This window comes from Osmerus mordax, chromosome 1 (genome assembly GCF_038355195.1).
Source record: "Osmerus mordax isolate fOsmMor3 chromosome 1, fOsmMor3.pri, whole genome shotgun sequence".
Lineage (NCBI taxonomy): Eukaryota > Metazoa > Chordata > Actinopteri > Osmeriformes > Osmeridae > Osmerus > Osmerus mordax.
Genome location: NC_090050.1, coordinates 10,330,798 through 10,358,196, shown reverse-complemented (window position 1 = coordinate 10,358,196; position 27,399 = coordinate 10,330,798). Strand labels below are relative to the sequence as shown.

The 27,399-nt window shown below is 51.2% G+C and overlaps 1 protein-coding gene across 1 annotated transcript in view; it reads right to left on the bottom strand.

Annotated features, from left to right (window-relative positions):
- Positions 1-1,874: 1,874 nt before the first annotated feature.
- Positions 1,875-27,399, bottom strand: part of iars1 (isoleucyl-tRNA synthetase 1) — a 28,278-nt gene continuing 2,753 nt past the window's right edge. Inside the window, exons 8-34 of the mRNA XM_067252936.1 lie at positions 25,808-25,895; positions 24,782-24,845; positions 24,486-24,581; positions 23,171-23,293; positions 21,791-21,882; positions 20,605-20,703; positions 17,268-17,394; positions 16,111-16,184; positions 15,487-15,681; positions 15,274-15,360; positions 14,908-14,991; positions 13,841-13,985; positions 13,227-13,347; positions 12,634-12,725; positions 12,319-12,396; positions 12,081-12,202; positions 10,465-10,567; positions 10,278-10,361; positions 8,338-8,512; positions 7,385-7,497; positions 6,522-6,617; positions 5,092-5,268; positions 4,773-4,893; positions 4,521-4,646; positions 4,138-4,284; positions 3,758-3,910; positions 1,875-2,207 (exon numbers count right to left, since the gene is read on the bottom strand). Of these exons, the coding sequence (XP_067109037.1) occupies positions 2,125-2,207; positions 3,758-3,910; positions 4,138-4,284; positions 4,521-4,646; positions 4,773-4,893; positions 5,092-5,268; positions 6,522-6,617; positions 7,385-7,497; positions 8,338-8,512; positions 10,278-10,361; positions 10,465-10,567; positions 12,081-12,202; positions 12,319-12,396; positions 12,634-12,725; positions 13,227-13,347; positions 13,841-13,985; positions 14,908-14,991; positions 15,274-15,360; positions 15,487-15,681; positions 16,111-16,184; positions 17,268-17,394; positions 20,605-20,703; positions 21,791-21,882; positions 23,171-23,293; positions 24,486-24,581; positions 24,782-24,845; positions 25,808-25,895 (3,065 nt within the window). The 3' untranslated portion in view covers positions 1,875-2,124. The remainder of the gene's footprint in view (positions 2,208-3,757; positions 3,911-4,137; positions 4,285-4,520; positions 4,647-4,772; positions 4,894-5,091; positions 5,269-6,521; positions 6,618-7,384; positions 7,498-8,337; positions 8,513-10,277; positions 10,362-10,464; positions 10,568-12,080; positions 12,203-12,318; positions 12,397-12,633; positions 12,726-13,226; positions 13,348-13,840; positions 13,986-14,907; positions 14,992-15,273; positions 15,361-15,486; positions 15,682-16,110; positions 16,185-17,267; positions 17,395-20,604; positions 20,704-21,790; positions 21,883-23,170; positions 23,294-24,485; positions 24,582-24,781; positions 24,846-25,807; positions 25,896-27,399) is intronic.

Here is a 27,399-nt window from a genome sequence, read left to right as displayed (position 1 = left end):
GCCAGTGCCACATTAATAGGCAGTGAGTACATCCGCCCTCATCTACACATAACTGGGTATTTGTAATGTGTTTGTGTCCTACCTGTGCCCGAAGTTTCAGGAGAGTGGACAGAGCAAGCAAGCGCACTGATCCAGTGATCCCGCATCTGAGTAAGAGAGATCAGTAACGTGACGAAAACCATGTTACCGCTACAGTATGTCACCACACAGTTCCAAGGACTGCACGTCATCCTAATCAATTTGACATGGCATCGGGTTTGATCACAACCGGTCAAAAGGAATCTCATCACAGCCTAACAGTTGCTTCAATTTCTTCAACGCTAACACATAGCCTTAATTTTAGGATTCCCTTTCGTCATTTGTTTCTCACAATGTAAACAAAAAAAGGCCAATTAGGCCAATGAAAATGTGTGAAACTTCCCAGTTTTTCAACATAGTGCATAGCGTTCTTGAGGATATACAAATGTCAACTTAAACAATTGCAAAGTTCATGAGCCTTACTTTCAAAACGCAACTTTTTTACATGGACTTACGGTTGGTCATTTATTGGTTATTTAAAAAACGGTTTTACAAATATTAAACTACGACCGCCCATCGGCAATAATATCATGTGTCCTTACCTGTTTGTATTTCTGATTTTTTTAATGTCTTCACGAAAACATTTTAGATCGAGAGCATAGCAGTCAACGAAGATGTGAGGGAAAGTTGATTTAGTGACTGAGATTTTTCCATTACGTACCACACATGACCCGAGGGGGGGTATACATGTACTGTAATGCCATTGACATTACAAACGGAACACCTGTCTTGTAAGACAGATTTAATCGGCTATACAATTAACGGAAAAAAATAATAATATGAATGCATTAAAAGCGTGTTCTCTCAACAGATTCTCCTCAAAGTTTGTAAGACCAGATCTGCAAACGTTTCATGCTGGCAGATATTAAATGCTATTGACAATACAGCTTCAGAAATCTGACAGTGTGTGAACATTGAAGTACTGTAAAACTTAACATTGCCCATAGCGATACCTCAAAATGACAGTATCAGTTATTACTGATTACTCAATCAGTAGTCTGACAGACAACCCCAACCTCTGACCATCCACATCGATGTTCTAAAGGTCAGCACCTGCCCTCATAATGCGTTCCATCAAGCATTATTAAGGCCCCCAATACTGACCACTCTACAGGCACCTCCTATGGGCTCTGCGAGCACTCGCTAGTCACACAGGCCCCACCACAGCTATCTGTGGCTCAGTGACGTCTTCTACTTTGAGGAACTCTCAAGGAACTCTGTGTGTGTTCGTCACACCCTGGTTCATTCCTCCGATCGTATGGACGTGTAGTGTGTGCTAGCAGATGGCCGACAGGTCAGTTTTGGAAGAAGGAGCTTCAGGGCTCGAGTGCAGACTGCCCAGAGTGAACAGATGGGGTGGAGGGAGAGGTGTACTCAATATTCACTCAGCAGCCCATGTCCACCACAGAGAAGGGGTGCATCCGTTTTCAAGGATGTTGCAATACAGGATTTAACTGCTGCAGTCTGGTAACAACTCTTCTTTTTACTCCCCAAAAATCAGGTAACGCCAACATAATCATATAGGACGTAGTCTGGTTATCTCAGATCACAAGACACTGAAAAAATACTCTGATATTACTTATTGGCAGTGATTTATGGCAACCAAACTAGGGATACGATTTAAGTAGCGTAGGTGCATGTAGCAACGTTCCAACCACTGTAGAGAATGACCTATATGCTAGGGTAAGATTAATACCTCTGGCCATTGGCGGTTCACTTACTAGGTCTACAGGCCTCAGTGATAGTAGGCCTTACCCTTGTGCAGGTCAGGGACAAGATATAGAACGACAAGACAATTCCTCCAAACATGTTTTATTAGTAACCTCAGAAGTCCATAGTGGCCTCCGCTCAGCATTTCAGATACCTACTGGTGACAGAGCATGAATGCTGACGAGCACATTTGACACTTTTAGACAAATGAAATACAGTTTAGAACACTCATCGAATACTGGGAAACTGTCAACTTGATTGCTTATTATAGTATATCGTGTGAAAGACCGGGAGGAAAAACTTCATTATTCATTTCCCTTGAACCTACAGACGTGCTCAGGCTTCTGCAGTCGTTGACAAAACCTTGACGTACAGCGTCTTGGCGTCTAGGGTTTTCACAGAGGAGTTGGCAGGCAGTTCTGAAAGACAAGGGTTCATACAGTAAGGAGCTGAAAAGGAGAACCTATATAGCACTAGCTCCATATACAGCAACTTTACACTTGAGCAGATTGATTCCAGCTTTAACCCCGGTCCTCAGGACCCACTGTCCTGTGTGTCCTAGAGCAGTGGTTCTCAAACCTGTCCTCAAGTACCACCAGTCCTGCATGTTTTAGATGTTTCCCTGCTCCAACACACCAGATTCAAATGCATGTTCGTTACCAGGCTTCTACAGAGCTAGATAACGACCCATTTATTTGAATCAGGTGTGTTGGAGCAGGGAAAAATCCAAAAAATGCAGGACAGGAGGTACTTGAGGACAGGTTTGAGAAACACTGTTCTAGAGGTTTCCATGCTCCAACTCACCTGATTCCAATGAATGGTCGTTATCACACTCCGCAGAACCCTCATAACGACCATTCATGTGAATCTGGTGTGTGAGCTTGGAAACGTCTAGAACAGGGTTCCCAATCCTGGTCCTCAGGCCCCCCTGCCCTGCATGTTTTCGATGTTTCCCTGCTCCAACACACCTGATTCAAATGAATGGTCGTTATCCAAGCCTAATAATGACCATTCATTTGAATCAGGTGTGTTTGGAGCAGGGAAACATCGAAAACATGCAGGGCAGGGGGGCCCGAGGACCAGGATTGGGAACCCCTGATCTACAACATACAGAACAGTGGGTCCTGAGGACTGTAATTTCGGGGCACTGCTCCTAAAATCTATTGTTCGTAACTAATTAAGGTTGATGAAATCCAAAAAGCCGAGAGAAAGATTTTCTCATAAAATCTAAGTTAGTAAAATATGCTGTTTCATGGTATTTCAACGACTTACTTATTACTAGTTTTGGTGATTTAGGAACCCCAGCCATTTTCCCTCTGATACAGCTTTCCTGCATAAGTCGGTACAGTCAACTCTGGTCCCCAGAGCAAACACTGGAGTAAACCTTTCTAGTTAAGTGAGCTGCGCGTAATGAGGAGGAGTGCTGTGTGAGAGCCAGCAGAGGCAGAGACCATCTGCCAGTATTGGCCCATATACTGGAGATCATTGAGAAAGCCTCTTCATTGCTTTAGGCTGCTCTGCTACAGGAACAGGAAAGTCAACCTTCAAACCTCCCATGGACAACCGAGGGGTCAAGGCTGGCAGGCAGGGGGCACAATTGAACATGGGGTTGTAAATAACCTCTCGTCTGCTCGGAGACTGCTCGGAGATGGATGTCGAAGGGTAGGAGGCACCAGTAATCAACACAGCACCGGTAGGACAGCCGTGACTGAACACTAGGTCTAACAGTCTTGGGATATACTCTACTCTATCACCATTTAGATGAATGAGCACCTTCTACAAGGTAATTGGATCTTTCCATATGAAATCACCAGAATGACAGGCATTCAATAGTAAACGGGGCTCACTCCGAGGGTTGCGTTCCCCCCTAAGCTTGCAGAATCCAACGGAAGATGAAATCATGCTGGCCTCCACGGAAGCCGCACATAATTAACTGGTAAATGTGGATCGATCATCCTGGAAGCTTTACCCTCAGTGAGGTCCTGGTCCAGGTAGATCTTGAGTCTTCTGCTGCGGAGGCCGAACACCTTGGCGGTCTCCGAGAGCAGGCCAGCGTGGGTCAGGCCGGTCTGGCCCACAGGGTTGACCAGCAGCAGGGTGCCCACGTCACCACTCTGACACTCTACAGCAGGAGACACAGCAGTTGACTGTTAGTATCTCTGGAAATGTTTATACCAGTTAGAGTTAGCAGTACCCGTGGTATGTAACAAGGAAGAAAATGAAAATCGGAGAAAAACAAAGAGGGGAGTAGAAATTGGACTTTGAATGCGTGGAGGGAGAGAATGTGGGCAGAAGAGCATTCAGGGAAGGGTGCAAAACTAGGGACACCACGGCAGAGGAGTCGCGTACCGGCTGGTTTTGCATCGAGGAGCTGGAGGTTGACGTAGGGGCAGACGAGCGAGTCCGAGCTGGGCGTCTCTCCGGGAGCGGAACCTCCTGAAGTCACTGAGAGAGTTTTCCCATTGAGGGCCAGGAGGTCCGATTTACTGGTCAGCTCTGAAAAGAAGAGCACAGACAGGTAGCACGGTCATAAAATAGGACATGTGTTTTTTCCGTGTTTCTCAGATTTGCTACAAGGGCTGGGGAGAGCCATCTATCTGGACCCAGGCTGTCCTAGCAAGGCCACACTGTCTTTGACAAACGACTATTTTCGAAGATGTCCAGACGAACACTTCAAAAGAACCAACTTTGCCTCTCTCCAGTGATACCTGCGGCCTTCTTCGGCCTCTTACCGGTCTTGCCGTTGAACACACAGAGTCGGGTGTTGCCAGCCCCAAAGATGCTACCGCAGACATATTTGAGCTTCTCCATGTCCAGCTTGTTGTCCCCTTTAGGGTTCTCCAACAGGACCACCCCCTCTGTAACACAAAGGCAGCCCACAGCAGTTCATGAGGAGGGTTGGCGCCAGGTGGTCACTTCCCCCCATGGAAGGAACAAACACCGGACATCACTTCCTGCCATCCTAAGATCAGCCCTCCGCCTACCTTGCTCTTTGTTGTTCAGCTTGACCTTCAGGTTGACGAAGGCACAGGCTGGTCCCACCAGAGGCGCCCTGGACGCGGATGCTCCCTTCACGATGGTCAGGTCCAGGTCCGAGCCCTTCAGCTGCACGAGACAAAAAACTAGCGATTGAGCGGAAGAATGCGGTGGATCCAAGAGACTCTCAATGGTGGTGGTCCTCAGAGACTCTCCACTTGAGTCCTGTCCGCGAGTGCAGACTAAACGGCAGTATTAACCAACAGTCAGATCAGGTGTGCTGGTGGTGGACCACAGCAGTGGGGGGGGCCCCCACCCTGCCCTTACCTGGGTTTTCTCCTGGACGATGAGGCTGGCCGTCTTGGGGATGGGGTAGGTCTTCAGGGGAGCCTTGGTGGTGGCCAGGATGAAGTCTGTGTGAGCCTGGATCACCTGGTCCAGGTAGTCTCCAGCAGGCTCGCAACTGTAGTACACCGTGATCTCATCAGAGGGAACCAAGCGGCCCTGGGTCCGGGGGGCACCAAGATTAGTCCAATTACGCCAGGAGACATGGGTACTAGCAGGGTTGAGTGAGGATATTGCACCGAAACGGGCACAAAGGAAGTATATAACCTCGTCTCTCTTTTAGTAGAGCATACTGTTCACGAGACGAAACTTGAAGATGAAAAGACTTGGAAAGGTGAAAAGTGAGGAAGGGAGGAACGGCAAGACGTAGTTATAGGGCAGGTGATAATGTCTCCATCCCTTAATCCCATCTGTGTGTTTTGTCCCCCTGGGCAGCATTCTCTCCTGTCTCAGTGCGTACAGGGTTATTTTTTGGGGCTGGCACTTGGCAGTGTTTGCTGCGGGCCTCCTCAGTCAGCTATAACCTTGACACATTCAAACACATTGATCTCCCCTTAATCTACTGAGGCACCAATTACAGTCTGGCTCAAGGGCAAAAATAAATATATCAGCTATATATATATATAAGACCATTCAATCAATGCAGGAAGGATTTTATTGCCTTTTTGCCAATTCAAAGGGAGTGACCCGATCTGAAAAGGCTACCATCGCTGGTGGGGAAAAAATAACAGTGTAGTGGTTGTGTGCATGCTTGTGTGTGTGTGTGTGTGTGTGTGTTTTGTCCAATCACAAACCATGATACTCTGACCTCTCTTTCTCTCTCTCTCTCCACCTACACCCCCATGCCCCCCACCCCCCTACACACTAACCCCCTAGTTACTACTGCTACTCATCTGAAGAATTGTTAAAATTAATTCCCTGGGGTGGAAAATTCCTTAAGATCTCAGTTTTAAATAACAGAGGAATTCAAGCCTGGCAGCTTGCCAGTGTCCCCCTCAGAAAATGGAAAATGTTTGTTTATTAAGAAAACAACAAGGGAACGTAATCCCTCTTACTTTCCACCACACATCAACGTTTTGGTTTGCCTGAAACAGGGCCACTCGATAATTAAGCTTAAATTAAGCCTGGTTTATGATGGAGCCGTTTCTCAATGCACTTGTAATTCTGGAGTGGAAACATTTCAAAACAAGATGGCGGAAGCCTGGGAACCCGACTGTGGGGCCCATGTGGCCGTGTGGGGCTGGAGGGAAGTGGAGGGTAAAGCCAAACAAATAGGCTGTGGGTCCAGGCTAGTCCGATCTCTGACTGCACACTGAAGACTGTTTTGAGAGTCCATTTTTTACAGTTAAACTCCTGGTGAAAAATTACGAAATAAAACAACATGCAAAGCCCATTATTTATTCGGCAACTACCTTCTTGCGTAGTTTCTGGATGCGGTTGATGACTTCCCGGGCCACGCCCTCATCCACCATCGACTGGTCTGGGGTGACGTCCAACAGAACCAGGACCTGAACACGGAACACAGACACACACCCCGTTACCCCCGACGACCAGATCACCAGTGTGAGGAGAAAGGGGATCGGACGATCCCCACCAATCAGCAGTTCGTGTGCAACCATTTGATTTGAGAAAACTCGCCATCCTCCTCACCCCTGCCAAATCAGTCGATGGTCCATTTTACCCCCGTGCTCGAAATGACTTTATATTATTAGTTATATAGCATTATATTAGAACTCCAACTGAACCCGACTGTCGAAAACACATGACGGGACTGCTGTGAACCAGGACCTGACTGCCACCTCCGCGAGCAGAGCTGCCTGCAGCCATGCTGCAAGTAACCACAGCGGAGCCCCCCCCCCCCACACACACACCAGCCGCGTTTGTATGGTTGGAGAAGCACTGATTAGAAGACGCCACGGGGGGACTTTCATACACGCTGGCTCCTACTTGGGCATGAAATGATTGAATGCATCATCGTATCCACTGTAACGCATGGACGTGTCATCGAGGTGTGCGGGGGGGCCGGCACCCCCGCGGACGGGGACGTCCTCGGGCGACTCGGCGCTCTGACGGTTAGCCGGAGTGACGCTTCAGCCTCACCCTGGATCGCCGGGTCTCTGTCAGGACTGGAGACTGCTGCTGAGAACCATGTCCTCGGTCCCAGCACCTCTTCTGCTGTTCGGACGCTCTGGAAGCTACTTCCTATTCATTCGGTTTGGTTGTGTGTGTGTGTGTGTTGGAGTGTGTGTGTTGGAGTGTGTGTGTGTGTAGTCACCTGTGCGTCGGAGTGCGCCTCGTACTGCGTGGCGGATCCTGAGGTCTGGTCGAAGGTGTACATCAACCGGAGGTCCTCCTCGTGGAGTTCCTCTCCGTCCACAACGATGGACCCTGGACACACAGCGACACACAGCGTGACAGGCGGGCGTATCCATGCGTTCATGCTCTGCTTCGATAAAGCGTATCGAGCGCCTACTGTAGGCCTAAAAGTGTCTACTCTTCACATTGCATTCTGAACCTTTCGGGCGCCAAAAAAAAATTAAGAAAAAATCTCGTTGAACTCGAGCTTCTCCATCCTTCTTTATTGCTTCTGGCAACAATTACCACATCAATGTTCTATGTAGAAAGCGTAAACGTACACACTACTCAGAGCCAGAGGAGGGAGGGTGAAACGGACTATCAGAGGATCTTGCTCTAATCCCAGATTTGCACGCTTTGATTTCCTGCCCCTCCCCTCCCCCCCCCCCCGCCCCCCCCCCCCCCCCTGCCGCGGGGCGCCGGGCTCACGGTTGTCAGGTGGAGCACGGGTATTAAAAAGCTGCCGCCCACCATGAGAACTAAGCCTCCTCTGCACTGCAGCTGCACGCAGGAAGCATCTCTCCCACTCAGCCAGCAGGACACTTCAAAAGGTGCAGTCACTGATGTTCCCACAGCCCACTGACCCCCAGGGCCTCCCCCCCCCGAGGCCCTGGCCTCCCCCATGGGGCCTACAGACTTCCTACTGCTGGAAAGCCGTTGTTAGACACCTTGCTCTCCTGGGAATTTGACTTCTAGGAATCTCACAATTAAATCTGTTGTGGCTGACAACTCTTTGGGGGGGGGGGGGGGTGGTGGTTGTGCTTCGACGAGTGCAACAATTAAATGTGTTTTTGCAGCTGTAGGTTTTCGGACGTGGAAAGATCTGATGAAAGTTCACAACAGGCGAGCACACGCGCGCGCACACACACACACCTGTCTTCTGGAAGGCTTCGAGCTGCTCGCTCTTGAGCTCCTTGATGGAGGCGGTGATGGACTTGAACATTCCTTTCAGGCGCTTGCCCAGCACCATGTGGTCTGGCTCTGCCCTCAGCCTGATGCCGTACTTGTCCTTGTCGGTGGACAGCGTGAGCTGGCGTACGTTCAACTCCTGGGGGGAGGGAGGGAGGGAGGGAGGGAGGGAGGGAGGGAGGGAGGGAGGGAGGGAGGGGAGGGAGGGAGGGAGGGAGGGAGGGAGGGAGGGAGGGAGGGAGGGAGGGAGGGAGGGAGGGGAGGGAGGGAGGGAAAAGCATCTATTAGGAAACACTCAAGACCCTCTGCAGTGTGGAGCTGCCCTGATACAGAACCACTCTTACCGACAGCAGCTCACCGGTTTGTGACAAGCCGGCCATCTTCAGGAGAGGCGACGCAGTTTCCTCTCTATCTGGGTCGGCCGTTAATAAATCACCGCATGTAATCAAAGGTATGCTAACGAGTGTCAGCCGTGCGTTCTCTCTCCGTGAGAGGTAAACACAAAAACAGCTAACTCATCAGCTATACTATCTCTCTCCCCCCCCACCTTCCCACCCCCCCTCCCCCCCCCCCCCCTCGGCAGCAGCAGCAGGGTTTGAAGATACAAACACGCTCTGCAGCACAAGCTAGGAGGCCCACGATGCCTCAGACGAAAAATACAATCACAATCATGAACGCCAAAATGTGGAAACAGCTCAACGTGACCATTCTTTCAACTGGGTTAAAGGTTGGCGGGTTGGACTTGAAACATTCAATTGAAATGAACTACGGAAGATGCAAAAGGGGAAATGGTTTAGACTAACTCCTCGGCATAAATACCATCCAACCGCGTCATTAAACAGGTAGCTTTTCACCCCATTGGTGCACCCTGACCACATATGCAAAAGCAAGTAGCAACAATACGCATCTAATAAACGTTGGTCTGTGTGGCTCAAAGATCCACCCCATCCAGCCTGCAGGGGGGGGGGGGGGGGCCTCCCCACCTGACACAGCCAGGGAGGGGCTTGTTTTAGCCGCAGCGCCCCGACCCACCGATCAATCACCAGGGCCTTGGTGGGACTGCGAGCGGAAGGCCAACAGGTTGGGAGTCATCGCTCCAGCGAGCAAGCGCCTCGGCACCGGTGGCTAGCGACATGAGGCACTCCATCACAACACACCGCTAGGCCACTGCAGAGGAGGAGGAGGGGGGGGGGGCTTGGGACTGCCAAATCAATAAGAGCCTAAAACAGCAGGTGGGCATTTTATAGGTAGCGACAAAGGATTGTTCTGCACCACCAGCTACGGAGGACTCCCTGAACAGATCTGTTCAGGCGTCAAGCCTATTATTATCACCGTCGACGCGGCAGGTAGCGTTCGGTTTTCCACGTGCTCGACATGTCTGCAAGACGAGGTGACGTCTCTCACGGCAGCTGCACGGAGCGTGTCCCCGTGTCGATATCTGAGCTGCTGACGGAGCCAACGCAATTCGTCATCCCCCTCCGACGCCGCCGCCGTGCATCTGGAGGTTTCGCTCGGCGTTAAAGACCTTAAAACCGCTTTCAATTTACAAGAAGAAAGACTGTTTACTGGTGGGGAAGTTTCCGGACACCAAGGTTACATGTCGAACTTTCTACCCGCACCTCCTCCCTCCCTCCCACCATCACCAACCCACCCCTCTACCCACCGACACCCACCCACCCCTCTACCCACCACCACCCACCCACCCACCCACCCCTCTACCCACCACCCACCCAAATCTGGTCCTGTCTACGTACCCTCATGTTCCGCATATATTATTAGACCGCATGACCAAAGATTAAAGACGTGACATCCCGATCGCATTGGATAACGAACGCGCTTCCTAACCGTGGAATCAGAGCGCCGTCTTCAAAAGGACACGCGTGCTTCCGGAAAACGTCACTCACCTCGAGGATGTACTTCTGCAGGGACTGGATGTCCCTCAGTGCCTCGGGGTCCTGGTGGATAACCACCACCTCCTTGAGGGGATACTGGGGGAAAACACACCGGCATCGCCGTCAGACACGACTCCAAAATGAGTGGTAGAAAAATCGGTGCCGCGCGTTACGCGGGTTATTGTTAGGCTGACTGTACCTTCACGGGCAGGGTCTTCCTGTCCCGGATCACCCGGCCCAGCTCGATGACGGACTGCATCTGCAGCACGGCGCTCTCGATGCGCTTGTCAATCAGACCCTCCCTGGAAGACGGACACAGATCAGCGGGAGACAGACGGGAGACAGACTGGGGGGGGGGGGGTGGACTGACAGGCAGTTCCACCTTAAGAGCCTTCCCAGAAGAGCTCCGCTGTTTCTCTCTGTATGTGATCTGAAGGGATCTTGGGTGGTACAATGCAAGGCTGAACTGACTGTCGCTCATTATCGTGAAATCAAATGTCAGTTTGGGGAATGCTGGGTTCCTTAGGTGACTTAAATCATATCTCAGTCCCGTTGGGGCTCTATGAAGAGACTTGGTTTTATCCTCACAGTCTGTGAATGCAGGAGAACGCCGCTTGAGATTCACTGTGTCCCGAGGAAAGTGTGTGTGTATCTGAGTTTGTCTGTGTGTGTGTGTGTCAGTGTGTGTGTGTGCGCGCAGGAACAGGACATGGGGGACAGCCAATCACTTAATGAGTTCGAGGAAGATTTGCCGACCCCCGTAATTTCTGATGGGTGGGTCACCTTTGGGCTGGGTACAGGAAGTTCTGTCTGGGAGAGAGAACGGTTGGGAGGTCAGACAGCCGCGGCGGTGCCTCATACAGAGTGGGTACTGTACAGACACACGCCACAGGAATGGCAAAGACTGGTACAGTGCCACGGAGCGCCAGACCTTCAGCAGAGGAGGCTCTCTGGAGAATAGTAACTCATCTGAGAGGCTATTTACAGCATTACACAAAATGGCTCTGTGGGGGGGGGGGGGGGGGGGGGGAGGGGCGGACGGACACTGAAGGTGCATACTAAATGATGCCACTAACCTAACAACGAACCAGGCTTTTTCCAATTGAGCCCGAGTCTCTTTGGACCGCCGAGTCTCGTCCAGTCAGATTCTCTCCCAGGTTTAATCAGCCTGGGTTTGGGTTAGGCACCCCAAACATACAGAGACAGCCTTCGGGGGGGGGTTCTAACCGAGGTTTGATGTGGCTGGTTTGAAAACAAATATCTATCACTATCAATTTACAGAACGAGGCCTGTGCTACGGTAGAGAGTCGTTTGATATTCTTTTTGATCACCAAGCACAGCCGGATGACGGGTGTTTCACAGACGGCAGAGATCCTGTGAAATGTTAACAGACGCCGCTTCGACGCGCACGCCGGCAATTTCCTACCTGCTGTCATCACTGTTTTCCTCCATTTCGGATAAATAAAAGATACACCGGATTCATTTCCCACCAATCATTTTTGTCTTCAATTGAAAGTTGGCGAGGCCCCTCGGTGTGCCGGCACACCGTGGCAACTTTTTACAACCCAAAGAGGGAGCTGGGCTGGTCTGACAGGTAGCTGACAGGCAACGAGAGAGGGAGAGAGTTTGGCAGCAAGAAGAAACGTCTGCTTCACGTCACTTCCAAATTCCAAAGAAAGTTCCGGACTTTGGAAGTTGAGGGAATGCACTGGTGTGGGTATGGCGAGTCATTAAGGTTGTGTGAGCTGGGGACAGAGAGAAGCAGACAAGCGCCCGTGAGAGAGGGTTTGGGGGGGGGGTCCCAGCTCCAGATACCTGACTTGGGGCAGCATGAGGTAGTGGATGCTGCTGGCGTCCTTCTCCTCCACAGAGTCGGGGTGGATGAGGTGGCGCATGTTCTGGTACATCATCTCCGTTATGAAGGGCGTGAAGGGAGCCTGAGGACAGGGGAACAAGCAGGGCTGAACTCTTTTCAAGACACCTACAGCCTTCCCTGTAGCCCTCTCTCTCTCTAACACACACACCCACACACACTACAGCACCAGTGACTCACCATAAGCCTGCACATGGAGAAGAGCACACTAAAGAGTGTTTCCAGCGCCCACAGGCAGTCCTCGGTCCCGCTCTCTCCCTGCAGGGTCACACACACACAACACACACGCATCAGCATGCTGGCAGCTGACAAACTGTCCACACACACTTCCAGCTACAGGAGGTATCAAAACAGGAATCTCTCGGAAACAGAGCCGTTCTGCACCGGGGACGATGGTGATGATGATGGTCTGAAGCCCTAATGGTTCCCTCTGTGTATCCTGGCCTGACGGTGGATTTACAAATGCGTCAGTGTTTGTTTCGATCGGGATCTCACCTTCAGACGCCTGCGGTTCGTCCTCACGTACCAGTTAGTGAGCATGTCCACAAACTTGACGAGCTTGGGCACCACAGTGTACAGCCTGTAGGCTGCCAGGGGGACGATAGATTAGTTTCCCCCACAGTAATCTAATCCCAGACACAGAAGGCGAAGTGCAGCAAGCTGAACGATACCGAGAAAAACTTTACCCAGAACGACAACATGCATATATAATAAGCCCCCCCCCCCCAGTGGTTTCATTGAAAAAGCAAGGACGATTTATGAACAATACATGGATCTCTATATAATCTGTAAGTATATAGAATAGTATGTTCGGGGTGGGAATCTTTTGGTAACTCACAATTCGTGGGGTCACGAATCGATAAAAAATCTATTCAAGATTTTTGTTGATTTTTTATCAAAAATCTATAAAACATATATATGTATATATTTTTTATTTTACATTTGTGAATCGATGTGAATCTCTAGAAGACTGAATCCCGATTCAAATGTGAATCGATTTTTCCCCCCCACCCCTACAGTATATAATAGAATATATAAATTATATAGGGGTTAATGGTGCGAGCGATTCCGATAGATGGAGGGCTCACCATCCATCTCAGACTTGAAGAACTGGATGAGGGACTGTGTGAAAGACTGGACCCACTTGTCCATGATGTTGCCACTCTGCTTGGCGGTGTTCTCATTGTACAGGAAGGCAACATCTTCCTCCTAGGAGCCGACAGACACAGTCTCGATGAGACACACCGGACCACATCCACACTCGTACAGTGAAACTCACACGCTTCCTCCACCGAAAGAGTAACAGAAACAACATCAGCGCACATCTAAAATTAGAGCATTTGTTTGTACCCCGCCCCCCCCCCCCCCCTTCTCTCTCCCCCATCCTCCTCTAGAGAGGAGGCGGAGGCCTAGCGAGTGTCCCTGTGTGAAGCCCCTCCAGCTGCCTGGCCCCAGCCAGATGGGAGGCAGGGAGGGAGGCTGCAGGAGAGTGTGTGGAGAGAGGACGGGGGGGGGGGAGAGGGGGGCGGGGGAAACAGAAGCTACAGGAAGAGAGGTCCAGGAAGGAGCGTGTGGGGAGAGATGAAGGCTGTGCATCGGATGGATGCTGACACGGATGCCAGAGAAGAGTGTGTGTGTGTGTGTGTGTGTGTGTGTGTGGAGGGGGGTGGGGACAAGCAGGGAGGCTGGCAGCCAGGGGTACCTTCTGCAGCCTCTGAACGTTCTGGATCAGGAAGCGGTAGGCATTGTACCAGGGCAGGAACACGTCCTTCAGGACGTCACGGACGCCGTCTTCTTTAAATCGCAGGTTCTCTGCCCGCACCACCGGAGAATTGATCAGGTAGAGCCTGGGGGAGAGGTTGGGTAAGGGGTGGGGGGCGGAGATGAAAGATCAGTGAGCAGGATGTGAACACAGTAGCAGTTCCTCTCCTACACTCCAACCTCCTCTCTCGTCTCTTCCCCTGCTCTCCTCCCCTCTCCCCTCCTCTCCGATACAGTCAAAAGTGGAGAACCTGTGCTCGGAACTGCCCTCTTCCCCTCCAGAAGTGTCCTCTCTCTAAGACTTAATGTGAGAGTTCCTATAGTCGGTGGTGTGAGGAGGGCAGGTCCCCTGACTAGGAGGACAGTGGTGGTGTGAGGAGGGCAGGTCCCCTGACTGGGAGGACAGTGGTGGTGTGAGGAGGGCAGGTCTCCTGGTTCCACTGAACCGCTATGACGTAACGGCCTCCGATCCCCTCTCCACGGCTACCCAGAAATGAGGTCATTGTATCCCCCCCCCTCCCTCCCCATGACACGGTCGACACCACCAGTGCTTTAAAAATGGAGAGGAGAGCAGATGCCTCGGCCTCTTCGCTCGGCTCATTAATTTAGCATGGATTCGGAGGCAAAGTAGATGAACGCGCTGCGAAAACGCCAATCTTCTCAAAACAACCCTGACAGGATATGACATGCTGGGGGAAAGACGATTCGCGCCGCTTTGCTCGGAACATTTGGGATATTGGCCGTTGGAATTGTGTGACAGAAATATCGTATCCGAGGCTTCCGGAGGAATATTGGCTAATGAGACGGAATTCTGTCTTTAGCATATGGACGGACCAAGCCGTGCTTTAATCATGAACCATATGGCGATGTCAGAGCAGAGCTCGGGGGGGGGCTCTGCGTAGAACGGGGTATAAAAAATACACCGATATTGAAAAAGAAAGTCAGATTTGATGTGGAGGGTGGGTGGGTGCAGGGCCCTCCTTCTCTGCCGTGCCAAACAGAGCTTACCTCAGGGCGTCAGCGCCGTAGCTCTGCACTATCAGACCAGGATCTGGGTAGTTCTTCTTGCGTTTGCTCATCTTTTGCCCATCGCTGCATGAATAAACCATCCACACACACACGCGCACACACGCATGAGAAACTATACATTTGGTATTCAAATGAGCCAAGTTCTTCCAGGTCACCAGGCCTTTAAGCACACACGTTTTAACACTTCTCTGTTTGGAACCCCGGGGGCCGAAATTCCAATATGAGATTCCCCCCACAGGAAAAATGTCACAGCACATACAGGAAATGTGTACACACCACTAATCTTATTATGTGAGCGGGGGGGGGGGACTCAGGAGCACACTGGGAGAGAGAAGGAGGACGGACCTTGCGAGGACAAGTCCATTCACGATCACGTTCTTGAACGGCGGTTTGCCGAAGAGCGCGGTCGACAGCACCAGCAGCGTGTAGAACCTAGGGGCCGAAAGAAAACAAAATGGCTTCCGTCATTCCGCAGGCCCCGTTCGGAAGAGGCACGGGCTCGACCTCCTCGCTCGGGTCTCGCGCAGGGAACCTGAGCTACGCCGCTGCGCTCCTCACCATCCGCGGGTCTGGTCGATGCCCTCGGCGATGAAGTCGGCGGGGAAGGTGTCCTCGAACTCCTTGCGGTTCTCGAAGGGGTAGTGGGCCTGCGCGTAGGGCATGCTGCCGCTCTCGAACCAGCAGTCGAACACCTCCGTCACCCGCCGGAGGGTCCCCTTCCCGCAGCGCGACGGGATGGTGAGGTCGTCGATGCTGCGGGGACGGGCGGGCGTCAGGGGGGGGTGGGGAAGAGGGACGTGACAGACAGGCCTGTGTAGGGCTTGCATAGTGTCTGGAATACTGAATGGTTTCCCCAAATGAAACCTGGGTATCCTTCCGCTTACAGATTTCTTGTTTGCTCCTCCCCCATGTATTGCAGAAACACTTATTTTGATGTCCCGGAGCAAATATCGAAACGGCCATATATAGCTTCTTCCCCCGGCACCGCAGATACCTAGAAGTCTCGGATGCCCTCTGACCCCTCTCTTTCTCATGATCAATTAAGGGTAATTAGGACCGGGAAAGTGATCCATCTCACCCTGTCACTGGACCCCGTCTGACGGGGCTGGGCTCGTCAATGTGGCGCGGCCGGAGGAGATGCGCTCGGGGGCCCGCAATCGCGGCAGACTATCGGTGACTCACCTCTCCCGATGCAGATCGGTTACTTTCACCCCGGTAAGCTCTTCCAGCTCCGCCATCGACCCCACGCACACCACCTGTGGCAAACGTACACCCGGGGAAATGAGTCAGCGGCGCGGCAGTTTGGCTGAGGCCTCTCTTGATGGCACGGGAGGACAGGACTATCAGATAGGGGGGGATCTCCGTTTCATCTCAGCAGGAGCGAGAAAGAGAGCAGACATGAAACGGTCGGGCCACTGTCAACTTTCTCAGGTGCCGGTAAAAAGTTTTGTCGGAAAGTGTGTTAGCAGCCTCTCCTCAGAGTATCGAGCTGTAATCCTGTTCCAATTTCTGAACAGACTCAGGTAAGATGGCCCAGATACGGCCGCCAACGTAGAGGGGGAGAGAGAGAGAGAGACAGAGAGACAGAGAGAGAGAGAGAGAGACAGACAGACAGACGAGGAAGACAGAGGGAGAGACAGAGAGAGACAGAGAGAGAGGGGGGGGGGGGGGGGAGAGGGAGAGGGAGCATCCAGATCCACTTTCTGGCCTCGCACAAGCTCAGGGAGTCTAAGTTACCCCGGAGACTCACGCCTGGAAACAGTCACAATGCTATTTTCAGGAAGCAGGTCACTGTCCTTCTTTTAGGTAGCAGCTTCATTTCATTTTTCAAAGATTCAAACAACCCAAATGTGACATCCAAACGAAGTGAAAGTCTTTCGTGAGCTCCTCTGCTAAGCACACATAAGACAGTTTGTTTAGAATTCCTACAGGCTTTCAGCATGTCAGTGCAGTAGTAGCACATACCGAGCCAGAGACTAATGGAGGCCCAAATAAAGATGAACGCAGAGACAGCAAGAAGAAGCTAAGAGCCAGTCTGAGGACCTTTGATGTTCACTTGTGTTTCCTTTTTTTTCTATACCAGAAAACACCGTTGAGAGATTATGGGGGGGAGGGAATGTGTTTTTATGTTGTTGTTTACCCTTTATGAATTATGAATGAGCTGGGTTTATAGGTGATGGAGCCTAAGGGAACGCCGCCCAGAACTCCTCTGTTGGGTCACGCTAGATCTGAGTGCACAGCCAGCTTATTCAACGCTCGCACAACTCCCACTGCCTGTCTACTTCTGCCGGACACCTCTTTCCAAACTTTTGCGGAGGGTCAGAAGGACGGATACTGACCTCTTCAAAGTCATCGCTGACCCACAGGGGGATCGGCGTGCCCCAGTAACGGTTCCGAGAAATGGCCCAATCCCGCGCGTCCCTCAGCCAGTTCCCGAAACGCCTCTCCCGCACAAACTCCGGGACCCTGAGAAGAATGAGTCACAGACGGGGGATAGAGCGAGGGGGGGGGGGGGGGGGGACAGAGAGAAGCAGAGAGAGCAGACGGAGAGAAAGCAAACACGGTTGATGCACTTGGGAGGTCCGTGCTCATCAAACGGGCAGACTCGGATGTGGGTCCGGCAGCCAACCTGGGTCTGCCGGCACCTGGAGGAGCAGGGGAGCACATGACGCCTTCCACAGGACCGCTTACGCGACGCGCTGGAACATGGCAGCGCCGCGGCTGCTGGTGGAGACAAGCTGCTGACGGAGGAGCCTTTTCTCGGCACCACTGTGTTCATCCACACGGGACCGCTGCTTTTGGTTTCAGGGTTTCTCCCCGTTTTCTTTTTTCAAAAAGAGACTTCAAAAAGGGACTCGTTAATTGTGTTCATTTCGAATATCGGGTTTTATGCTTTCTGGTTCGCGAACGCAAACTCAATGCGTGTGATGTGTCTTTATGTAATGCCCTACATTTGAGATTTGGGAAGACAAAATGTTTTCCTTAAATTGGCCCCCGCCCGGTGTTGTGATCCACCTGCCAGGCATGCTGGGAGTGGACAGGTGGAGGGAGATGATGCAGGTCTCCTCTCTTAGAACTGACGAGGCGTCTGCACAGGTCTCCTGTCCTGTGAGGCCACTCACATTGAGCGCATAGTAGAACACTATTCTCTCCTGTCCTGTGAGGCCACTCACAGTGAGCGCATAGTAGAACACTATTCTCTCCTGTCCTGTGAGGCCACTCACAGTGAGCGCATAGTAGAACACTATTCACTCAACACCACTGACCTACTTAGGAGTAAACGACGACGGAGCACATTTTGTTTTTACAAAGAGGGCATCCTGTATCAATGAAAGGGGAATTGGACCTCATGCACACCCCTGATGCATGCCGTTTACTTGTCATTGTAATTAACACTCGCTAACGGCCGTTGAAACGCACCTTGCGGGGAACAAAATCGGCGGGCTTTCAGGTCTAGCACTGGACTAACGTTCTTCAGCACCACGTTAAGTCCGTTTTGTGCTCAAAATAAATGGCGACGCTTTCTTTATCAAATTGAAAACGCAAAGGTTAGAGCTCGCTCACAGGCATCGCTTTCCCTTTTCCTCCGCTCCTGCTCTCTCCACGTCGTGGGACGCCGCGCCTCGCCAGGAGACTAGAGGTAGAAATCGCAGTGAGGTTCCGCCCGCCGGGCAACGAGTTCATCAATTCCCATTTGTGAGAGGCATTTCTATTTAGGCACCCGATATATCAATTTAATGGTTTTTTCCCCTCTCACCTCCTCTGTCCCCTCCCCCCCCTCCCCCTCCCCTTGCCTACACTAAATATGGTGCTTCCCTGGGCTAGATGTTGAACAGGCAGGTCTAGCTAAAGAGCACGTTTTCTGTACTGAAGCTATATAGAGCAGACCCAAAGCCTGGGTGACTGTGCTGGTGAGGGAGAGGAGGGGAAGGTAGAACGGTGGGGCTCAGATGACGAGGAGGGGGGTGTCGTTAATGGGTTTGCCGTCAGTCTTGCTCCATGGAAATGCCAGAGCCGGTGGCAATATCTCCCCAGTTGGGCTTCCTGACGAGTCCTCCCTCGAGCTGAATATCCTGTGTGGCGCCTACGGTCAAACACGTGCGTACCTGAGACACAGACACTTCTGAACCCGCTTAGGAGTCCACCTGCGCTTGTGCAAGCGCACGAGATTTCCAATTGAGCTAACTGACGCTGGCATTGAAAGTCATTTGGAATATTTAAAGCAGTGATTTCAATCAAAGATCTCTTTATCTGGTTCTGCCGCAATTCAGCTTTGAGAATAAAACGTTGGGTCCCCACGCAGCTCTGCCCACCAGCCCACCCACACACTGTAGCCAGAACGACACAAATGTAGAGAGTGTGCTGCTCATCAGTGGAGTATGTGAGAGAGTGTGTGTTTGTGTGTGAGTGAGTGAGTGAGTGAGTGAGTGAGTGTGTGTATGTGCTCATCAGGAGGATGTGAGAGTGTGTGTGTGTGAGGGTGTATGTATGTGCTCATCAGGAGGATGTGAGAAAGTGTGTGTGTTTGTGTGTTTGTCTGAGTGAGGGTGTATGTATGTGCTCATCAGGAGGATGTGAGAAAGTGTGTGTGTTTGTGTGTTTGTCTGAGTGAGGGTGTATGTATGTGCTCATCAGAAGGATGTGAGAAAGTGTGTGTGTTTGTGTGTGTGTGTCTGTGTGAGTGAGTGTGTATGCATGTGCTCATCAGGAGGATGTGAGAGTGTGTGTGTGCGTGTGTTTGTGTGTTTGTTTGTGTGTATGTATGCATGTGCTCATCAGGAGGATGTGCTAAAAGCAGATACTCCCCACAAGATTTGATGGAACACATTAGAATAATTGTGCTTCCAGAATTCTATTAAAGGGACCAGGCTGTGACTGGGGGTAGGATGGAGAACAGCAGCCATTACACTCTGAACTTGCTCTGCATTTAATGGTGGTACCATCTGCACCACCACAATCTAGTCCAGGACCCAGACGACACACTGCCAACATTAGAATGCTAGAGTGAATCGGAAACGTGTCGTTCATTAAAAGCTTGTCCTGGCAACACGATCACGAACACGACCACAAAAATGCACGCCCGGGAAAAATCCTGCGCTCTTTCAGATCGCCTCACGTTCCCCCGCCTACGACATAGTAACTACATACGATATTAATGTTGGGGGTCCACGTGCGCCGGTGACAGCTTGTTTTAATGGCCCGGGCCCTAGCCTGGGGGGTCCCACGGCTCTTCTCCAGCCTTTACCTTTGCTGCGGGCCTGGTGATCCATCTCCCTGTGACAGCAGCATTAGCGCAGGCCATCCTGCCCCACAGACCGGGGGGGGGGGGGGGGGAACACCTGGAGCTGAGCTCCAGTCAACCCAAACGGTCTCTGCACTCTCGTGAATGATGCTACCTCGTTAGCAACTGGAGGCCACTCAAAAGCAAAGAGACGCATTAGCGCTAATGCACTTAAGGTGTCGCTCGCGATAAAAGCTAGCGTAGCCCATATAGCAGGGCTGGAGGGGAGGCCGCGGCAGAAACGGGAGGGGAGCGTCGCTCTGTCGTGGAGAAGCGAACATCCAGCGTCTCTTCAGAAGGACCAAACTTGAAGGCTGTTTCAGTGGGGTGTGGGTGGTGGTTGTGGTTGTGAGTGGTGTTCCATAGTGGTTCTGTGTAAGTGACAGGATAGTTACCAGTAGCATTTGTCGTTGTTTTCCAGGAGCTTCTCCACCATGTGCTCCACTCGGACGAACCAGCTGGGGACTGCCTTGTAGATGAGTGGCGTGTCCGACCTGAGAGGAGGAACAGGCGCGCGCCATGTTAAACAGAGACCTGCGTCGTTACGGGGTCATATTCTGGTCCTCACAACCGTTTGGGTTCACTGGAAACAATGTTTACAGTATAACCTAGCCTGGATGGGCCAAAGCTAAGAGAAACATCAATAATGCATGACCCTGGAGTGAGTGGCTCTGGGTTTTACGATCTGACTGGTATCTAGAAGTGTTCCTCCCAGGGAGTTTGGATTAAACAAAGTCTGTCCTCGCCTGACATCGTGAAATTATTTACAGCATGCATGTACTCTTTATAAAGAGACATGTTCTTTTTGAGAAAGACTTTAAAGCAATGCATCGCAGTGTTGAACATGATATGTCACGGACGGCCCGCTTAGTAGCTGAACCCTTTTGAAGCGTTCAGATAACCAGGAAGTCGAAGGGCACTTGCGTGTTGCGGTGGGAGGGCATCAGCAACGCAGTCTAAACACTAACTTAAGCGTTTGCGTGTAGCAACCGAGTTTGCATAATAAGTTACGGCCAAATGTGGAAAAGAAGGTCGGGACGAGAATGTAGAACAACAGGTTTGCCATGTGCCAGGAGGAAGAACATGTCCTCGGTCCCCAGCAGTCTCCGGCGGCTGGTAGACGGTACCGAGTCTTAGTGACGAGAGCTCTGGGTAAAGTGGGCATGTTTCCCCCAGATTGACGAGACGTGAGCCTAATTAAACCCAGTCAGGTCTCTCTGCAGCTCCAGCCGGGGCACCGGAGAGAGGGGACGGCCACTCTGACCTTGGCCCAGCGGTCTCTGTGGTGGGGCCCACTGCTGAGGCTGCAACTCTGTATTGACTCCTCATGCTAATGTTACACCGGAGGGGGGGGGGGGGGCGCGGGAAGAAACCTTGTCAGCTCCTCTTTAATCCCTCCTCACTGACTTAATGCGAAAATCTGTTCGGGAGGTCCGTGGGAGGGGTTGGAGGGGGCGTAAGGAGGTCTGTACAGGGCGCCTGGTGGGGGGGGGGGGGGGATACGCCCTGCTCAGTCGAGCAGTTCTGGGCAGAGCTGAAGTCTCCCTGGTGTCTGTGTCGGAGTAATTAGTCGTCGCTCACCTCCAGCAGAACGGGTAGCTGTGCTTGAAGGAGCTGGCGTTGACCAGGCGGCCCTTCTCCTTCAGCCACTTGATGATGTTTTTGTCTGCATCCTGCAGGGGGGGGGGGGGCAGAGGGGGGGTCACACACATCCTACTCAACGCATTGGCCTGGTCTCTCGCGTGCAGTCTAAAACTAATCGAACAGCAGACATCAAAAGCGTCATCTTAATACTGACATGCTGGTGCCAGGGAAGGGAGAGAACGAGAAGGACAACAGTTGTACAATTAGACCTAACTTGACTAATAATTACCGTTGGATCGAAACGTTGTGCATCATTGGGAGAATGTTTAGTCTGCCATACTTCGTCATGGTTATTACGACCCAACCAATAGAATTACTCCTGTGGGTGCACTCTCTCATTTAATTATTTTTTACTGTATTCACTGTAATGCCGTTTTATATCGTAATTCGGTCACGCTTTCTTGTTGCATTAAGAAATGGACTTTCTACAAAGGTCTGATGACATCACTTTCACGGAAAACGTGTCCGCGGTGTCCTTGCAGCAAACTGGAGCTGAATTGGCTTCCAGTCTCATGCATAATTGATTTCCTGAGCCTTTTTCTTAACCTACCAAAGCTTATGTGAAGGAGCGGATCTCAGCCCTGCCTCCGCCTCCCCCTCCCTCAGTGCTCCTGACTGTACGCTAGGCTGCACCAGCTCTGGGAGGGGGCCGACGGCACCGTCTTGAAAGCTTGTCATCCGATCTGGCACGCGTCGTTGTGAAAAGCTCGGGAGTCGCTCGAAACCGAGCGTTCTAAACGTGGGATTCATCAGGCATACGGTAGTCGAGGAGCCCGACTATATTGAGGTTGTCTATCGAAGGCAACTGTCCTGCCGTTAGAAACCTAAGTCTACCACCGGAGAGGTAATTATTCGTGGTGGCTGGCTGGCTGGCTTGGAGAACAGCAGCTATTACACTCTGTAATTCAGAGTGGAGTTCACCAGTGTCTGTGCTGGTAACAGATCAGCTGGCTGGCGTCAGCAGTCACAGGTGCCACCTGGGAGCCTTGGAAGGCTTGAGAATGTTGAGCAGCCCTGTAATGAGGCTGGTGTGTAGGGAGCGCAGACAGGCCGTCCTGGGGACCGGGCGAGAGAGGGTGGATCTCTCATCCTCTCCCTCTCTCCCTCCCTCTATATTTCTATCTATTCCTCTCCCTCCCTCCAACTTGCTCACTATTCCTCTCCCTATCTTTTTCTCTCCCTCTGTCTCTCCCCCCCCCCCCCTCTTTCTTGCTCTCGCTCTCTCCCCCCAACTTAATAAAATGAAGTGGACAACAGACTTGCATTGAAAACAAACAAGGCCCTCCTGATTGAAATTCAGCTTAAATTTACACTTACCTTCACATATTGTCCTGCAAAGTCAGTGACCTCAGCAGTGAAGCATCCGGAAGCATCCACAGGGCAGATAGGAGCATCATCCCTCTGGATGATGTTGAATTCCATGCAGACCCTATAATCGTCCTGGAGACAGAAAAAGACCATTAATGTTAACTTGTTAATGTTAATCATCAGAGTTCCCAGAGTAAAATTATATATTCTGCAAAAATTCACTTAATTGACTCTGGGGCTGTATTTTGTAGTTGTGTGAAAAAATACTTTGAGAACATTGACTCAACTGTCACAGTGCAACTTGAGGCTCGGCAAACACAACTGCGATGGAAGAAAAAGCCTCCACTTTCTCTTTCATCTCATAAATAAATACCCTGACACAGTCACCAACGCAAACGCGCGCACACACACTGACCTAATATATTATCAAGTGTGTGTAGAGCTCTTAGTTTATAGATACACCAGAATCCCATAACATGAAGCTGGTAATACTAACGGAAGCCTGTTTTGTAGGAATAAGATAGCTCTCTACGAAGTGCTCTAGCACTTTCTACAGCTTTCTGTCAGTCTGTCAGTCTCTGTCAGTCTCGCTGTAAGTTTCTGTGTATTTCTTTCTGTGTTTCTCTCCCAGTGTTTCTCTCCCAGTGTTTCTCTCCCAGTGTTTCTCTCCCAGTGTTTCTCTCCCAGTGTTTCTCTCCCAGTGTTTCTCTCCCAGTGTTTCTCTCCCAGTGTTTCTCTCCCAGTGTTTCTCTCCCAGTGTTTCTCTCCCAGTGTTTCTCTCCCAGTGTTTCTCTCACTGTGTTCCTCTCCCTGTGTTTCCCTCCCTGTGTTTCCCTCCGTCTCTCTCATCCTGTTTCTGCCTCTCGCCCTTGTCCAAGCTCCCAGCAGCTAGCAGCCTCTCTCCTTGACAAGGACCTCCACAGCAGACAGGTGGCCCTGTGATGAGAGAGACCCGGCCCCAGGCAGTATCTGCACTGGCACTAACTAGAATAGCACTCTCCGGGAGCACTGCTGCTGCAGCACGCATCCAGGAGAAGGGGAAGCGTTCTAGAGCTTTCCACAGCCCCAGCTCTAGACAGGAAGCATGTGGGCTGACACTAAGTGTATTCTCAAAGCTCCTGTCTGGCAGAGCACAACACCTTTACCGTTGGCAGCGGTCACATTCATTTCTATCGCCTTTTTTTTTTTTTTTTTTAAACAACCTGACGAATCATCCATTTTAGGCAAGTGGCCGACGAGCAGCTTCCTCGTTCGATCCAACGATAAGGTACGTCTCTACAGAAGCATTTGGGCTTGTCGAAACGCAGCAGCATGTGAAACTCACAGCTCCGAAGTAGGGGGCCTGGTGGACCACCCCCGTCCCCTCCTCCTCTCTGACGTAGTTGTCCGTCACCACAATGTAGGCCCCTTTGTCCTGGCACTAGAGGAAAGGGAGGGGGCACCGCGACAACAGTGAAGAAAACAACAGAAACTCCGGGTTGTAACAGATGAGCGGAGGAAGTGAGGTGAAACTGAGCCTGCTGCTGCCTGGTAGCAACGGGTCGGTCACTGGTTGGGGTTAAAGGTCAACGCATTGATGCGCGCGGTCATTAGGAACCGGGACGAAGGTGACATTCTCACCTTGGTGTAGAAGTACTCAAACAGGGGCTTGTATTTCTTCCCTTTCAGAGTCTTCCCAGGGAATCTGAAAAACGCACACACACAAAGAAACGTATAAAAAAGAAAAACAATCAAATTTTCCCTTCAAACACGGTTCCACTAGGATTGTTTTAATCCCCATTATTTCTATCCCTGGTAGACTCCAATGCTTTAACAGCCCTTGGACCTAGTTTGACTGTGATGTGTACGGACATACCTCACTTAATCTGTTACCCACATTTCTCCCTGCTCCAATACTAGCCAGTGAGCTGTGTAATAAGGAATGTCTTTCCAGTGAGTACAGACTAACTCAACTCGGCCTGATGCGAAGACTCACTAAGGTGCATTCCAACAACCAAACTCTGGAACGTCTGCCATTGCCTAGCTCATTCGAGAACACCTGATTATCTTCAAGAAATTGCAATTGGACAGTAAAACAATTCAAGTTTTCGAGGGCTTCAAAGCCATGCTCACAAGCTTGACAATATGTCAGAAGTATGTATTGATCTCAACCACCAGTATATGACAGTTATTTGATTTGACAGATTCTCACGACATTGGCTTCCTTTACCAAAGGAATCGTTCGCTACCAAACTCTTTTCCAAATGGATAAAACATGGTGCTCCTCCTACACACGCCTATCTTTGATCCCCTCTCCAGAGCAGCAAGAATCCCAAGGAACAGCAATCCAACCCAGAGCGATACTGATCGATAGCCGGTCCAGGAATGCGCCTAGATATAATCCCTCTGTGTGCTTCTCTTTTTTCATGTCACTTATCTCCCCTCTCCAGAGAGACTGGCTTGGAACAGGGAAGTAACCAGGTACACAGACACACAAGCTGAGAGAGGAACGTCTAAAACGTCCAACCAACCATTGAACGATCCACACCGGATGGGGGAATAACCCGTCAATAACCATTGTCTGAATTTCATTCGAATGCAACGGCGGTCAACATTCTGGACTGAGCCCTCAAAGGAGAGGGCGTGGTAAGGGTTCTGAGGACTCACTTGTCGAGGATCGTGTATTCACCCTCCGACTTGAAGAGGCCTCCCAGCCTGGCCTCCATCATGATGTAGACCTTCCCGGTGGCGTTGTCTGGGACGCGGGTAGATGGCACCATGCGCAGAGATGGGCAGTGAGACAGGAGAGGCAGTGTGAGAGGGAACTCGATTTGAAACATTCATCAAACGTTTTCCAAAGAGACACACAGAAGGGGAGGTGCACCTGCAGCCTCCAGATCAGCTGTCGAATGCTCTACCACTGAGCTGTACCCAGGTGTATATCCCCATATGTATGTCCATAGGTTCACAACCCGGATATGCACATTTAAGAAATGTTCCCAGTTGTCTTGGTTATAAACCAAGATGGTCTACGGATAGAAAATAGGCCTTGTTTGATTCAAACGCTAAAGACATCAAGGTCAGAGGACCAAAAAAACACACAAACCCCAGGTCTGTTCAACTCGGGGAAATACTGCTCTCCAACTGGGTTTCCTGTGCGAAAACAGTCGGTCGCCTGTAGACAAGACGCTTAAATAATGCAGCGTTTCAATACCATTTAAAAAGGTGAAAGCAGCTTCACCCCTCCAACCCTGGCCCGTGGGAGTGGAGGGGAGGCAGAGGAGGAAACGACAGAGGAGCTTCTAATCAGATGTGAATAACAGGGCCTAAACCCAACCGCCCTGGAAGAGGAGGCTGTATCAATAAAACATGGCAGTTCCCCCTCAGCGGGACGATAAATGATTTCTCAGCCCAGGCCGGCTGCTGCAGGCAGGCAGGCCGGGCTCTGATAGCATCGACGCAGAGAAAACTGGCAGAGGGGCAGAGAGAGAGAAAGAGGGAGGGAGGGAGGGAGGGAGGGAGGGAGGGAGGGAGGGAGGGAGGGAGGGAGGGAGGGAGGGAGGGAGGGAGGGAGGGAGGGAGGGAGGGAGGGAGGGAGGGAGGGAGGGAGGGAGGGAGGGAGGGAGGGAGGGAGGGAGGGAGGGAGGGAGGGAGGGAGGGAGGGAGAGACAGAGAGAGTTCATTGGTATTCTAAGGCGCTCGTCCATGCAGCACGCCACAGACAGTGATGCGCGTGGCGCTCCGTGTGTGATGCAACGCTGCCCCCTGCAGCTCACGACCGTCCACGACACGGACGCAGGAAAGTAGGTCACCTTTTTGAAATGCCAGCCATTTTCACAAAGATTCAAAGCTACAGTCTAAGAAAAAAAAAAAAAAGTAACAAAAATAAACCTCTCTGGAGTATTTTTCTTTATTTGAACAAGCAGCGGGGCTTTTTTAAGTGGCCTGATTTTGACAACGTCCATGTTTCACATTTCAGTCCCAGCTTTATGGGAGTTCAGGCCAAGTTAGCATCAAGATGGGTGATCATTTGCACAGAGAATTAAATGCAGCTCTGTTTACGACCTGTGATACGCTCATGGCAATCGGGTCTCAAATGATAATCCTGCAAGATCCTCACCTGATCCAATGTTTGCATTTCACACTGCATGATGGTAAAACCAACCTAACCTGTTTAATTAGGCTGTGACTTTAAGAAGAAGCTGAAAAGCACCAAGCTAAGCCCACTAACCCATCATCCCTGTGGGTCACCTCTGCCC